The sequence below is a fragment of the Gossypium hirsutum genome, chromosome D12, assembly GCF_007990345.1.
Source record: "Gossypium hirsutum isolate 1008001.06 chromosome D12, Gossypium_hirsutum_v2.1, whole genome shotgun sequence".
Classification (NCBI taxonomy): domain Eukaryota; kingdom Viridiplantae; phylum Streptophyta; class Magnoliopsida; order Malvales; family Malvaceae; genus Gossypium; species Gossypium hirsutum.
Window position 1 is genome coordinate 63062044 of NC_053448.1, and position 16116 is coordinate 63078159.

The 16116-nt window shown below is 30.7% G+C and overlaps 2 protein-coding genes across 3 annotated transcripts; both read left to right on the top strand.

The window, feature by feature from the left end:
* Nucleotides 1-4582: 4582 nt before the first annotated feature.
* Nucleotides 4583-8838, top strand: LOC107939810 (uncharacterized). Its single transcript, XM_016873196.2, has 6 exons — nt 4583-5227; nt 5304-5417; nt 5825-5905; nt 7426-7598; nt 7765-7861; nt 8468-8838. Exons 1-6 carry the CDS (start codon nt 4910-4912, stop codon nt 8576-8578), a joined length of 894 nt encoding a protein of 297 aa, XP_016728685.1. The 5' UTR covers nt 4583-4909; the 3' UTR covers nt 8579-8838.
* Nucleotides 8839-11980: 3142 nt separating this feature from the next.
* On the top strand, nt 11981-15443 carry LOC107939809 (uncharacterized). Of its 2 annotated transcripts, none has more exons than XM_016873193.2 (9): nt 11981-12381; nt 13075-13423; nt 13803-13836; nt 13922-14158; nt 14238-14327; nt 14417-14482; nt 14564-14655; nt 14910-14957; nt 15049-15443. In XM_016873193.2, exons 2-9 carry the CDS (start codon nt 13101-13103, stop codon nt 15164-15166), a joined length of 1008 nt encoding a protein of 335 aa, XP_016728682.1. In that variant the 5' UTR covers nt 11981-12381; nt 13075-13100; the 3' UTR covers nt 15167-15443. The 2 variants fall into 2 exon arrangements, with proteins under 2 accessions (XP_016728682.1, XP_016728681.1); XM_016873192.2 differs by lacking the exon at nt 11981-12381 and adding an exon at nt 12382-12541 and having other exon boundaries at nt 13078-13423.
* The last annotated feature ends 673 nt before the right edge of the window (nt 15444-16116 follow it).

The window sequence follows — 16116 nt, forward strand, 5'->3', positions numbered from 1 at the left end:
CAATTGTATTTTATTTTTTCCATTCAAAAAATAAGTAAATGTATCTTTATAGGTTAAATTAAAAAGTAAATTGATATTTAAAAAATGTATTTATTTTTACTGTTAAAAAACTTTCGCAATTGATAAAATAATCAAACAATTAAACGTAATGTACCATTGTACCTCATTCTGACGTATAAGATTAATTTTAAAAGTAGAAATGAATAATTTTTTTATTAAAAGGACAAATTTACTCTTTGATCTAACATACAATAATTAATTTATCTTTCTAATAATAGATGAGGCAAAATGTAATCGAATTCTCACTAAAAAAACCTCCATACTATTTTACCTTCGTAATTATCATGTGTAATTTTTCACTAAATTTATTTTGAGTTTAAGTTTATTATATATGGGTATCATTTGAATTTCAGTCTAATTGTGTTTTGTATTGTTTTTTTTATTATAAATATTATTATATATATGATTTGTAATTGTATCTACAATTATATTTTTAAAAACTATTATTTTTTCTAATTAAATTTGATGTCAAGATTAATTAAACATCCATTTACTCATTAAAATAATAAAAATATATTTTAAAATACATAATAACTTTTTTTACATTTCAATTTTTTTAAAAGTCATTTTAGCCTCTATTTAATTTTTCAATACTTTTAGTCATTAAACTTATACTTTTTGTTAAATCATCTTAAAGTGAATGAGAAAGTCAACATTTTTTAACTTTACTAACGTGGTATACACATAGATTGTCATGTGAATGACATGTCAGTATCTAATTAATTTTTAAATTTAAAAATAAAAAATATATAAACTGTTTTTAAAATTTTAAAATTATTAAAAGTATTAAATATATAAATACATTTTTAAAAATTTTAAAAATTAACTAAATGTTTCCGTGTCATCTACGTGACAATTCATATGTATGTCATGTCAGCAAAGTTAATAAAAATTAACATTTCCATCTATTTTGGGGTGATTTGACAAAAATATAAGTTTAAAAGTTAAAAGAGATAAAAAATTAAATAGAAAGCTAAAATAACATGTTTATAAAGTTGGAGGGCTAAAAATTATTATACCCTAAACACACTTGTTGGAGATTAGATAGTATACAATTTAAATGTACTTAAATTTATTTATCGTTTTTAATCTTTATAAATAACAAGTCATATTCTTTTCAACATTTCACACATAAAATAGTGTCGATTCTGGTTTATATGAATTAAATATATTTACATAAATATGAAATTTTAATCATTTTACATTCTTTCATGATTTTTTTCATAATTAATAATTCAATCGTTAATATAATTATATTTGATGGGTATGTAAATTTTCAAAATAATTTGAAGAAATAAATATTTGTAACTTTTACTTGTTTTGATTTTATTTTATACGCAGTAGGTACAAAGTCCGCACAAATATATTGTTACAATTATTATTTGATAATTTAAGATATATTATAAAAAATCATTTTATTTTGAAGAAAGAGACGGACAAAATAATTTCAGCAACAACCTTGAGGGTTTGTTGCAAAAGGGCAGGTGTTATTCTCTCTCTCTCTATATGCACATATAGGTAGGTTAAAAGTATCGTGAAAACAATTGAATTAAAAGTTAGATTGCATTCTGTTTATTCATTTAAAAATTAGATAATTTAGTCTTTACTCTTCATACGTTAAGTCAAAAAGAAAATTGGTCGATGCACATCATGTATAATATTTGATTATTCGATCAATTATACCAGTCTTTAACCGTGGGAATAGATGAAATTTTTAATATAAATAACTAACTTGCTCTTTGATTTAACATATAAAAATTTATTTATTTATTTTTTGAGTAAATAGAATAAAATATAATTTGACTCTTAATACGAGAGTTCTCATAATAATTTCACCATAAAAGTAGGTAGTGAAAAAATAAATGAAATGATAACGATGATAGAAAATGTAAAGACCAAAATAAAAAGGAGTGGGTAAAACGAGAACGTAGGGTTGAGTTTTGACACATTGGGACTTTGTTTAGGTAGGTAGAAGTAGGAGGAAATAAAATGGACCTGGATAGTTTGTCCATAACTTAAAGGAAATAGGATCTAAGATCTTTGCTTAGATTAGAAAATAATACTTTAGATTTCTTTACCTAATTTGGAGAACCGTATATTTATTTTTTGTTATGTAAGACAATTTTAGCTGTGTGATATATTTCATTATTTTAACCTGTTTGTTTATATATTTTAGTGTTTTGATTATTTTATTCTAAGTGTTACTCATACAATATGTTATTAGATCATCATGAATTCTCCTGTCTACACATTTATTGATACATCTTCACAAAAAATTCTTAAAAAAATCAATATTTTTTTTGACAATCCTTAGTAGCCCGCCATTCGACCTACCAACGGCCGGTAGCCACCCACCTATTTTATTTATCTTTCCCCTCCTTTCCTTTCCCTATTCCTTTTTCCCATTTCTTTTCTCCACTACCTTCTTGTCCCATGTGGTTGGTTGGTCGGATGGCCGACTGTGCCCCTCGTAGCCATCCCTCTCTTCCCTTTTCTCTTTTCTCTTATTCTTCTTCCTTTCTTTTCATCCCATTCTTTTTTTCTTTTTTCCCTTTCATTCTCTCTCTCTTCGTCACCGAGGACTACCTAGTTGTCCAATGACCACAACCCTTTGTCACTCACTTCTCATTTGTCTGATCTAGTCATTTTTTCGGTTAAAGGAGTTTTTTTTTAAAAATAAGAATCCCTTTTGAGTCGATGGTGGCTTAGGTTTTCTCAAGTCCATGGTAACTTATTTTCTTAAGCTCAACGAAGCTCGATTAAATCAAATCTACAATGAATCATTTTTGCATATTTTATTTGATTTCATATGTTTCACTAAAAAAGGAGATGATCATTGTTGGGGATCGACCCGTGTAAACGAAGAAAAAGAAAAGGTAGAAAAGATTGAACACATTTTTACGTGGATAACTCATCCGAAAAGGATAAAAACCACAGGCAAATGAGGCTTTGACTTTTCATTAAATTAGTTAACAAACGAGAGTACAATATGAAGAAAATAAATCTAAATGTACTAAACGTACATTATCTAAAACCTCGAATAGAAAGCCCCGACTCTCATAGAGCAAACTTGAAAATAAAACCCTAATTCTCATGAAGTTCTCTCAAAAGGGATACAAATTTCTCTCTATAGTTATCGTGAAAACTCTCACAAAAACTCATCTGCGACTACATTTTGTCACCTCCAAAAGAAAAATATTGTAGTACTACATCTTAAATTGGCCTTTCAAAACAGGGATATAATGCCCATTTAAATAGGCTAAGATTAAATGTCTAATCATATTAAAATATCACTGGAGTAATCAGAGTTTAGCTGCAAAAAAAACAGAATTTAACTGGGAAAATAAACCCGATTTATGTGAAGAACACGTCGCCACGTCACAACGTCCTCATTTGTATTGTCATGACGTCGTTCGTCCTCACAACGTCTAAATATTTCTCATCGTAACATTATCATCTGGTCAGCAAAAAATACGAGGCACACCCCCACAACAATTATATTCAAATCCAACATACCAGCTCGTGGAAAGTCTGGTGGCTGACACCCAATGATATGGCTTGTGCCTGTGACATTCGTTTTTCTTTCTAACGTTTCATTTGTAATGATGGGCTCAAGTTAGGCTTATTTTCTTAGTATGGTTTGACTTTCAATCAGACTTTTTGACCCTTTTGTGCTCCTTTCCATTTATTTTGAGAATTTTACATATTAATGAATTTCATTTTCGATTTTTTTTTATTTTTTGTTCACTGATAGGCCAAATAATATGCCAAAAGCAACTATAACTAAAATGAAACTAATACAAAGTACAATCGACTTTATAATTAATAACTCCTATATTTATATAAATAAATTAATAAATGTAATTATATAATGTAATTATATATTTTTTATATTTATCATTATGTTAAATATATTTTATTTATATAAATAAAAGATAAATTTTAATTTTTTTAAACAATATAAAATAAAAAATATAAATGTAAGTAAGAGAAATCGAACTTAGAACTCCAAGACAAAGCTACTAACATTTAATCATTTGTCCTAAGAAGCTAATATGTAAAAAGAACATGTGTTTTATAGAAAACATTTCTGACATGAAGCATTTTTTGTTTCTCTTTCCAAAATTGTCTTATTTTCCTAAATATAAAAAAATAACTTACTTTGTAAATTTAAATTCGGCCTTTTTTTCCTAATTTTCTCATGTGTAGGAGTCAACTTGCGTTTTGCCTATTTTACTAAAAAAATAGATAAATTAATCTTTGTACATTAGATCAAAGAGTCAACTAATCTTTTCTGTTACGCTGCTAACAAAATACTCGAATAATTATATAAGTTGTGTCACACGTAACTCATTTTGATGTACAAGACTAATTTTTAATAATAAAAATATATAACTTTTATAAAAAAATTAATTTACTCGTTGATGCAATTTATAATAATTAAGAATTATTAATTAGGAGTTAAAACGCAATTCCAGACGAAAGCATTTAAACAGTGGGCGTTAAAGCTTAACCACAAACTCAAACCGTACCTCCAATGCTGTCCTCCTGGTAGATATATATGTTCTAAGAATAGATAAACCAATAATTCTATATTTAGATAATACATTCACAGATACGATACATGACGTGCAACATTCTCTTCCATAGGATATTTGAACAGTGTCTAAATTGAAAATTGTGGCGTCTCCTACTCTTTAACTGCTGGCGCCGTTGTGGTGTGTGGCTCTAATCAAATATAATTGAGGCCATATCCAACCGTCTGTAATTTTCCTAAATCCTCGGAATATTCTTGCTTTTTGAAACATAAGTGCTAGAAACTTTGATTTCAAAATTTTAAAAAGCAAAAATGCATTCGCTCAGCCTTAAGGTTTTTACTGATTTGAATTCCGCGGGGACGAGGAGGAGCTGTTTTCCGGCTCAATTGGGTCGTGGATTGGTGGTTGATCAAAGGAGAAGGGTTGGATCGGGTTGTTGGGATCACGGCGGCGGTGCTGCTGGTCGGAAGTGTTGGGTAGTGAGTTGTGCGGTGGATGGCGGGAACGGTGGTGGCGGTGAGAGGCCGAGTTTGGACCCGAATCCGACTCAGAATCAGAGTTCTTTTTTATCTCGTAGCCAAACTTATGCGATGCTGAAACAGCAAATGGAGGTTGCTGCTAAATCAGAGGTCAGTTCTCTTTGTTCTTTTTTCTTTTTGTTTGAATTATAAAATTGAGGTATGAGATATTTGTTTGGGATTTTAGGATTACAAAGAAGCAGCTAGAATACGTGATTCTTTGAAAATATTCGAGGAAGAGGAACCTGTTTTGAGATTTAGGAGGTTGATCAAAGAGGCTGTTGCTGATGAAAGATTTGAGGTATTTTTCCCCAACATTCTTAATCTTAATGCCTTCTCTTAGTTTGAACACAGATAGTATCATAGCTCTTAGTTTGAAATTCAGCATGAATGCAACGAAATTTTGCTGAAGATATTGGAATTAACCGCTGCTTGCTGAACTATGCCTGTTTCATGCCATGCTCATACGAAACTGGATATAAATGACTTTCAATTCATTCAGGACATAAGCTCTTTCGAGATTCATTTCTACTCTAGTTACCTATACTTTTAAACGTAATCCACCCCCCCCCCCCAAAAAAAAAGAGAAAAAATCTGTGTTCATTTCTAGCGTTAAGCAGTTGGAGATTATTTACGGTTATCAATCTTATATAGTTCACGTTTATGATAAACCTCTTTGACTCTGATGCCTTGCCTGGAATTCTTCAGGATGCTGCTAGATATCGTGATGAGTTGAAGGAAATTGCACCTCACTCTCTCCTGAAATGTTCAAGTGATGCAACAACCTTGGTATGAAATTAGTCTAATTACCCGCTGCTGCTGTTGTTGGTTTCTAGAAGGATGTTACTATGACTTTAATTTTTTTTTCTACTCCCTGGAGGACTTAAATGGATTAGTTGATAAGTTGGGTTGTTTTTGAGCTCTATTAGCTGGATTTGACCTCCTTTGACTTTGTTTCTAAGATTTAGTTTGGTGTTTTAGATTGTTGATTACCATTTTACTTTTGGGTGGGAGAAACAACAAGTGTTTGGATGAAAAAGCAAACATATGTCTGAGGATTTAGAAATAAATGTTTAGGGTGTGTTTAGATAGAAATTATAAGAAAGGGTAATTATTAGGGTAATAATTACAATGTCTTGTAATTACAACGTATTCTAATTTCATAGATGTGTTTACTTTACATAATATAATTACATCTTAAAAAAAAAAGATAGTCATCATGGTTAATTATCAAAGTAATTTTGTCAATTCTTGACTCTTTATAAGAATTGAAGAGTGTAATTGAAGTTCTCCAATCCGATTATAAGTAATTATGATGATTTTCTGAACATACCACACATATGTACTTATAAATAATTACACTCAAAGCCTATTATTAGGCGGTTTTTTAAACACACCCTTAAACTTTAATAAATAACAAAAATAAACTTTTGCAACCACCCTTTCATGTGAATCTATTTACTTTTTAGGCTTTTCTTTTTCATTTTAGATCTAGTGTGTTCTTTTATTTATTTATAACATAATTGAGAAAGTAAAAGATAAGCAGTACATGCAACAGAATGATAGATGAATGAATCCTTGACAAAATTAGTAATATTTTTGAATTGTGAGATGTCTTTATTTAAGGTGTGATCGGATGCTGAAGTTTCATTTGCCCCAACTTGATAATATATCTTAGGATTGTCAAATTCCAACTTCTTTATTTAAGGTGTGATCGGATGCTGAAGTTTCATTTGCCCCAACTTGATAATGTATCTTAGGATTGCCAAATTCCAACTTCTTTTGAGTAACTTGAGGTTGTTTTTTCTTTTCTATTACAAGGGGGACTACAACCTCAAGATAGGGGGAAATATTTTAGGTGTTGCGATTTGAATCCTGGACCTAGTGGATACTAGTACAGCTTCTTAAGGGTGATTGCATGCTAAAGTCTGGTTCCGACTTAAGATTACTTTTGATAACCATATGTTCATTGTTATGTTCTAAAATTATATTCTAGCTATAAGGGTGAATTTGGCGATTATTGTTGTCAAGAATCTAGATTTTTAAGTGAGATACTCTTCCTGTTTTGTTCCTTTTTCTAAAAAAAGAAAGAAATTTCTCTGACCAAACTTGAAGTACTGTTTGTGGTCCTAATTCCTTCCCAAACAATTGGAGTACGGTCTGTAAGGTTTCTCCCACTAAGGCACTTTGCTTTGTGGTATCTATTTCCATTCCTTTATTGGAAATTTTAATATGTTAATCTGCATCTATTAAGACAGCCAACAAAAGAAAAAAACTGCCAATCTGAGACAGATATATGGATATTTCAGGGAATCAGAGTTCAAGTTAGGAGTGTGTATATAGAGGGGCGTAGTCTGCCCTCAAGAGGCCAGTACTTTTTCGCATACAGAATAAGAATAACCAATAACTCAGATCGTCCAGTTCAGCTTCTCAGAAGGCACTGGATTATCACAGATGGCAATGGGAAAACTGAAAATGTTTGGTGAGTTGATAAACTATCTTCTTTGCTATCTTTTAAGTCTCATTTTTAATATAGTTTAATTTCAGCCTTCTCCTTCCTTTGTTTGACAAGAATCGGATGGAACTTGGAAGTTATTTTATTCCTTAATATTCATAAAATCTTATCTTGTAGCATTCTTTTACCGTAGGGGGATTGGAGTTATAGGCGAACAGCCAGTTATTCTTCCCAGAACAGGCTTCGAATACTCATCGGCTTGCCCATTAAGCACTCCCAGCGGCAGAATGGTATGAGAGGCCTGCTCCTTATTTGCTTTCTTTCTCACTGGAAAAGATGCTTAATTTGGCTCTTACCTTTACAGGAGCACTAATCTTGATGTTTAATCATTACTTAATTCCAGGGTTTCAATCTGAATCGATACAATCCTATTTATTTTAGTTTGCAATGAGTTGATAATCTGGGTAGAAAATAGTTGTGATTGACAGATAGACTGATAAACAGCGCAAAACATATCTTGGAATTTATTCATCATTTCCTATTGGTTGTGATTTGTACTTCAATTTTTTGAGCTGTACATAGATATTCTAACATAGCTGTAATGATAATCTTTCTTTGGCAATGGCCAACTGGTATGAGTCAAATTGCCTGACCCTAATCTAGTTTTTTGGTATTTTCTCCCCTTCACTGAGGGTGTGGAAGCTTAAATTCTGATGCAAATTACTAAGGGTCCATGTCCCGGTCCCTTGTATGCAATGCATGTCATTGTGAGCAAAGTTTGTGTCCATTTATTTCACTTTTGATACCCTTCTGTATCATGAAGTGACTCCAACTTTTTGGCCTACTTGGACTATAGTGCAAGAAGTTCTTATTTCCTCGGGTTCATTTCCATGCAGGAAGGAGACTTCGAGATGAAACACATCGACAGAGTAGGCTCACCAAGTTTCAATGTAGCAATTGCCCCATTTTCACTCTCCACGCTAGGGGATGATGCCGATATCTTCTGAAATTCGACGCCACATTGTTACTTGAGAAGCAGAGTAACCATACCAGGTTATTTTCCAATTTAAGCTTCACTCTGTAAAGTAAATCCTTTTTGTGATAATGTGTATATATATTGTTATGTAATGTAAAGAGACTATATAGGTTAATAGTATAGTGTCATTTGGATTCTTGGAGAAATATAATAAACCAATGAAATGTATCTTAGCAAACCCTATACATGTCACCTAAGTAATTATTCATCATTCATGCTTTTGTATTGAAACTTGTTAGATATCCATCAACATGTATGTCACCTAAGTTAATACTAACCCGTCAGCAGCAAAGGTGTGATGTTTAGAATAGAAATGTGAAGGGTCGGTCCATTAATTCCGCAGCAAAAAACGGGGTGTTAGGTAGATAATTGGGTTGAAAACAGCGTTGTTGTGACCGGTGAGAGTGACCTTTCATGCTATTCTTCTTTGTTGGAGGTGACTAAATTCTAAACTCAAATGCTTCATTATCATCCCATTTTTGTTATTTAAACGTGTTATGTCTTCACGTTCTTTAGCTTGGCTTCTAAATCAATCCATGACCATTTCGACTGTACATTTTTTTATTAGGTTTATATTTGTTGGAATATTATGGAGTAGAGTAAGCGTGCAGATATTGATAACGAGGATTGAGAGGGATTTTTTTGTTCTTATGTATGTTTTAAGGGTAAACTAAAGTGGTAATCATCAAATTAGTAAAAATTTTCTTTGGTCACTCAATAATGAAAAGATACAAAATGATGATTTGATTATTCGACTTTTTTTATTTACTCAACCGTCTTTAAATTACTAAGAGAAAGATAACTTATAGCTTTTAAAATTGACATAATAACAATTTTAACTCCTGATATTTATAGACTGTGTTAATTTAGTTTTGATTCTAAAAAAACTTATACTCCACATTTATACATTGTGTACTTTGATATCTTTTTTTGCAGTTTTACTTTTATTTGTGATATTAAGTGTTAACTTTAAAAGAATGAGAAAAGACGAAAATTATTATTTTAGATTTTCGAGTAGTTTCATTTTTGGTATATATCCAATCAAATTTAGTTGATAAATTTATTTTTTTAGCTTTTTAGGTGAAAGGGTCTCGTGTTATTGTCTAGTTATTTCATTAACCACGTCAATGTTTAATAACAAAAATAGATGAAATTTTTGACATAAAGAATTAACTTACTCTTTGATATAATATATAAAGATTAATTTACTTATTTTTTAAATAAGATAGGCAAAATATAATATAAGGGTTTTTATGTTATTTTTAGTGATTTTTTTTTGTTTTTAAATTTAGGTAATATAAGGGTTTTTATGTTATTTTTAGTGATTTTTTTTTTGTTTTTAAATTTAGGTATGAAATGTTAGATGAAAATGAAAGAAATGAAACATGATTCCGCAAATTTAGATAAGTTACAATGGCAAGTCATTGGTTTGTGCTTTTTGTAATGCTTGGATAGCACGTTTAATACTTTACACGTCCGTCAAAGCAACGAGTAGTAGTTACCCTCACCCCTTTTTCTTTGGGGTTTTCACATCAAATCCCTATCCAATCCAATTATCAAAGTTCACCCCTTCAGTTTCCGTTTATTTGTTTCATTCCCCACATACCAATTTAATAACTGCTTGTATTTCTTTTATTTATTCATTGTTGCCCAAAAAGATGAGAAATTCTGTCTCTTACTTTTTGTCCCTTTTCTTTTCTTTTCTTTAATTTTATTAAAATATTTTGGGTAAACTAAATGGTATCACCCAATTATTGATAAATTTCTTTTTTGGTCACTCAATTATGCAAAGTTACAAAATAATCATTCAATTATTCTAGGGTCTTTTGTCATTAAATGGCTAATGAAAAGATGACATGGTAACTTTTAAATTGGTATAATAACAACTTTAACCCTCAATGTTTATATATTGTGCCGATTTAATCTTGATTCTAAAAAAATTAATCCTCAACATTTACTCGTTATATAATTTAGTCTTTTTTTTTGCAATTTTATTTTTCTTTGTGCCCTTTTAACTTAAAAGAAATAAAAAATATTATCAGTTAGATTTGGTTGAAAATATACCAAAAATGAAAATGTTAAAAAATTCAAGATAATAATTTTTATTTTTTTCTTTTAAAACTATTACTCAATGTCACAATGAAAAGTAAAACTATAAAAAGGACCAAATTATACAATATATATAAATGTTGAGGGCTAAAATTTTAAAATTAAGGCTAAGTTGACACAATATAAAAACATTAACAGTTAAAGTTGCTATTATATTAAATTTAAAAGTTGTTTATCTTTTCGATAAAGATTTAATGAATGGTGATTAAAAAAGAAAAATTAGATAGTTGAGTAATTACTTTGTAATATTTTATAGTTAGATTACGAAAAAAAATTTGCTAATAGTTCAAGTGTTTAGCCGTGTAAGTTACCCAATATTTTTTTTTATTAGATTGGGATTCAACGTATCCATTAAAATTGAAATCGCTCCAACATTATTATTTTTGTATGTATGAGATTGGAATCGAAAATTTTAGTTAAAGGGATACAAAAGCGGTTACTATTTAATGCGACAAGTATTGGTCGTAACATATATGTAGTTATACTTTCATAAAATGCATAAATTTCTATTTCTAGTATTTGTAAGGTGAAAGAGGATTGTGGAGTAGGACCCATCCAGTTGCTCCAATCTTACGTTTTCAGAATGCAACCAATGCATGGATGGCAAGTGTTTACAACCGACATAGCTATGAATTATCCCCCAAAGGGGAAATGGAAGCTATGTGATTGTCAGGGAAACAAATAGGAGACCCCACTATAGTCAACTGCTTTTAACTATCATGCATTTCTCATTGCCAAATGATTCTCACTTGAATATTTACATTTTCTCTCTTTTTTTTTAATTAGAAAAAAATCTAACAATAATGCAATTAATATGATTTCACATCTGAGATCATAAATACTTTAATCATCAGGTCAATACACGAGTTTAATATTTATATTTTTTAAATTATCTATCCTTATAATAAATACTTAAGTATATTTAAATATGCTAATAATATTTAACAATTTATTCTTTTTAGAATCTTCTAGTAACTTGATAATTTTAAAACTAAAAACCATGTCTTAAATTAAAGAACTTATTTGTGATTATGAATTATAATTGTTTGAAAGAAATAAAATGTAAATTAAATTATTGGTAGGAGTGTTAATTGGCACGATTTAAGCAATAAAATCAACGGCCCTAATATATAGTCAAAAGAAAGGTTCATGACAAGTTATGGTAGCTCACATCACCGTACAATTCCCCCATTGGAGCAGCTTTGGCTTTATTCTTTTAAACAATATTGAGTTGATAAATCAGAACACAGCACCTTTCACAAAGGCATCAAAAACAGGTTTCCAACACAAAATCCAAATATAATAGTGACACTTCCTCCCCTTCCCATCTCTCTGTCTTTTAATTTTCTAAAAAAAAAAGAAAAGAATATTACTAAAAAGACTACACCAAAACATTGTAAATCCAACAATATAATATAAAAAAGCTTGCATGTCTGAGAATATATAATATTTGCATGGAAATTTGGGATATAAGGAGTTTATTTCCCAAGAATTTATTTTGTTGGGTTATAAATTATTTAAGATGAAGAAAAGAGAAGCTTGCCCTCAAAGCACAGCACCCTTTATTTCTCCTTTCCCTCAAATTTAAATTTCTTCTTTCTCTTTAAGCAAGCAAGCAGAGCATCTCTTCTTACAAAACCCTTCCACAGTTACTTGCTTTCCCTTGTAAGTATCAACTTTTCCTTTGCTTACACTGTATAGCTTCTGCTTTAACATTCATCAATTCTATATTGTAATATATTTCTCTGCAAAAACATTTTCTAAAGTTTGGAATCTCTGTCCAAAAGGCTCATGCATTAGTTAATGAGGTCAAATTCAAACTTGGGTAATGTTTTTTTTTTTCATTTGGTCTTCTTCTTCTCTCTGCTGGTTTTTGATGTTCATAAAGACTTGTTTTTTGTGGCTTTTCATGTGATTTCAGCTATTTTGTTGAATTTATGTTAAAGATCATTCTTTTATCATAAAAAGTTTTATGTTTTTTTCTTCACTGAAATTTATTTCAATGTTATAAAGCTGATTGTTAATTTGTTTCATTGGAGCTTTTTAGTTGTTTCATGCATTCAATTCAGGTTTCTTTTACTAATTCCTTAATGAAATAAAACTATTTTTTCTCTTTTTTCCCCTTCACAATATTTTCATGACTTATTTTTAGCTTCTTTTAAAAATAAAATTCCATTTTTTTTCTTCTTCCTGTTCATCTTCTTTCTCTGGTTTTTTCCCCATAAAAACAATTTGAATACAACAACCCATCTTTCAAATTCATTAGCAATAAACAGACAAGTATTTATTTAGTACAAAACAAAGAAAAAAAACAGACAAGTAAATTAGTTGGTTTTACCATGAGTTCATTAATATCAGCAGGAGGAGATTCTTGGCAACCGGCAATGACAGGCAATTCAACTATTTCAAGCTATTGGTTCAATTGGAGGGTGTTGGTTTGTGCGATATGGGTTTTAGTTACTGCATTTTTTTCCTTCGTTTTGATATGGAAATATGAAGGTTTCCGCAAATCAAATGAAAATGGTGATGAAACTCAACAAGACAGAGCTGGATTTCTTGATGAGGATGAGACATGGAGACCATGTTTAAAAGGGATTCACCCTGCTTGGTTGTTGGCTTTTAGACTTGTTGCTTTCTTTGTGCTTTTGATACTGCTAATTGTCACTGCTTTTGTTGATGGAGGCAGCATTTTCTACTATTATACTCAGTAAGTTCTCCTTTTTCCTTTGACTAAACACAATCAAATTTGATGTATGATTAAGTAACCTTCAATTGGTCTACACTTTGTTACAACGAGATATAAGAGGATTTCCTTGGTGGTAAGGCGCCCACAAACTCCATGAACCCTTTTGGGCTCTTTGTCAGAGTAGGGAGATAAAACCCGGGGTTAAAACCAAGCACACTCCCCGAGAACAATACCTCCGTTGAGACTGACCCAGAGAGCAACCTCCCCTCAACAAACATGAATGTCTTTTGATTATATGTCATTGAGGATCTAAATCACATGATTTATCCAAAAATCAGCCTCATTATACCAAGGTCAACTTGTTTCTGAATCATTTTGGTGTTTTCCTTGTTCTTTGCAGGTGGACATTCACATTGATCACCTTTTATTTTGGGGTATGTTAGTGGTTTTTTATTATTATCTCTTCTACAGGTGTATAATCCTGTTTCTTTGTACATAAACAAAGTGTTTCATTTGTAGCTTGGGTCACTGCTCTCCATACGTGGATGTTACCAATACCATAAGAGTGTTAGTGGTGACAGGGTCGATAACGTAGAGCTAGATGCAGAGCAAGGTAACCATGCTGCTGTTGCAACAGCATGTGGAGAAACCTCTAGCAATATTGCAGAAAAAAACATTAACCCCGAACATCCCCAAGTACATTTTGTTCGCCGAAGAGCAGATACTTGGGGTTATGTCTTTCAAATGATTTTCCAGGTAACGTAAAGACGGTAGCTTTTATCTCTGTCCACCAAGTGAAGTTTTTTTACATAATAGTTGTTTTGTTGTGAAGCAGATGAATGCAGGTGCTGTTTTGTTGACAGATTGTGTTTTTTGGTTCATAATCGTCCCGTTTCTTGCCATTAAAGATTACAATCTCAGTGTTGTAAGTAATCAACAATTCTGTCATATATAAATAAGATCAATCTATTAAAGAGCAAAAAGGCATATTTTTATTTCTTGTTTTGGTGGCAGCTGGCTATTAATATGCATACTATCAATGCTGTTTTCTTGCTTGGTGATACGGCTTTAAACTGCTTGGTAAGCTTCCACTAATCACATTCAAATTATGGTTCCTCCAGATCTTTCAACTAATTTCTGCTTTTCTTTGTTCCAACTCAGCACTTCCCTTGTTTTCGGATCGCATACTTCTTCCTGTGGACGGTGACGTATGTTATATTCCAATGGCTCCTTCATGCATGTGTGAATATTTGGTAAAATCCGTTGAGCCCCTCGTCTTTGTCTAGTGGGATATAATGTTGGGTAAAAGTACCATGGAAGCCAAGAGTTGGATTGCATTTTTTGTTCCCTTTACTCAAAAAATGAGAAATGAATCCCTGTATGTTAGATCGTGCATAAACTTATTTATTTTCTCACTTTTTGAGTAGAGGTACTGGGACCTTCATGGTATTTTTACTGTTGATTTGTGATTTTTTTGATCAATGTTACTTTCAATTGCTTGAAACAGGTGGCCATATCCATTCCTTGATTTGTCATCTCCATATGCTCCCTTATGGTACGTGATCTAAAACAAACCATATTTGATATATTTCTAACAATGTCATCTAGTAGTCTGATACATATCCCTCTGAAATTGGGACTTGAAGGTACTTCTCGGTAGCATTGATGCATTTCCCATGCTATGGTGCCTTTGCTTTGGTGATAAAGCTGAAACACCATGTATTTACAAGATGGTTCCCTGAATCTTATCAATGTGGGAGGTAACTCTGGCAATTTGATTGAGAAAAAAGGTTTTGAAGAGAAATGTAATTTTCCCCACAGAAGCAATAGGGAGTCTGAATTATACTGGATTCTCGTGTAAAAAAAATACGCACACACAAAAAAAGGAGTTGATGCATATATAGATGGGAGTTTTGGACGATTACAGAATTGCTTATATAGCAAAGAAAGCAGGAAAATCTTTGTTTTATTCAAGGAGTAGCTTTAAATTGTAACTATTATTGACATAAATATATTCAAAGGAAATCTTTTATTTCTCTCATAATTTGACCTAAAGTATTTATATTTGATATCAATATAAGAAAGTTGAACATGGAGTCACCAAAGCTAGATAACATAACAAATGTGTACTTTACAATTTTAATAAAGGGTTTGTTGACAGGTTTTTAGTAAAGGCTTGGACAACTTTTCCAAGTCATCATGTCAAAACACCGAGAAAAAGAAAAATAGAAATTTTTTTTATGGCATCAGCAACTTTAATTTGTAAAGGTTATTGGTCTAACATTATTATATAGATTTAATAACTTGAGTCATTAATTATTGAGGCTGGAGGGCCAAGTGGGGCATGACCTGTCCATCAGGTAAAGAAAGGATCAAAGATGGAAATGTAATATGCTGGAAGTTGTATTTAATTTTATTTTTTATTTAAAAAATAGTAAATTAATTTATATGTTATATCAAAAGAGTAAATTATTTTATTAAAAATTTCATTTATTTTTACTATTTAAAATTAATTCATATACATCAACTTAAAATACATGTAATGTATCATGTATAATTATCTAATTTTTCGTTAATCACGTCAACTTTTAACAATAAAAATGATAAAAATTTTAACAAAAAAATTGTTTGCTTTGATTTAATATACATAAATTAATTTACTAAAAAAATAAAATACTATCTAAAATACTATCTAACGATTAATTTATAATTCA

Excerpts from the sequence above, each read along its gene's own strand:
- LOC107939810 (XM_016873196.2), top strand. The coding sequence starts at position 4,910 with ATGCATTCGCTCAGCCTTAAGGTTTTTACTGATTTGAATTCCGCGGGG. Across the intron at positions 5,228-5,303 it reads AGGTTGCTGCTAAATCAGAG|GATTACAAAGAAGCAGCTAG; the intron begins GTCAGTTCTCTT and ends TTGGGATTTTAG. Across the intron at positions 7,599-7,764 it reads GGGAAAACTGAAAATGTTTG|GGGGATTGGAGTTATAGGCG; the intron begins GTGAGTTGATAA and ends CTTTTACCGTAG.
- LOC107939809 (XM_016873192.2), top strand. The coding sequence starts at position 12,520 with ATGAGGTCAAATTCAAACTTGG. Across the intron at positions 14,159-14,237 it reads TCTTTCAAATGATTTTCCAG|ATGAATGCAGGTGCTGTTTT; the intron begins GTAACGTAAAGA and ends GTTGTGAAGCAG. Across the intron at positions 14,656-14,909 it reads CATGCATGTGTGAATATTTG|GTGGCCATATCCATTCCTTG; the intron begins GTAAAATCCGTT and ends TGCTTGAAACAG.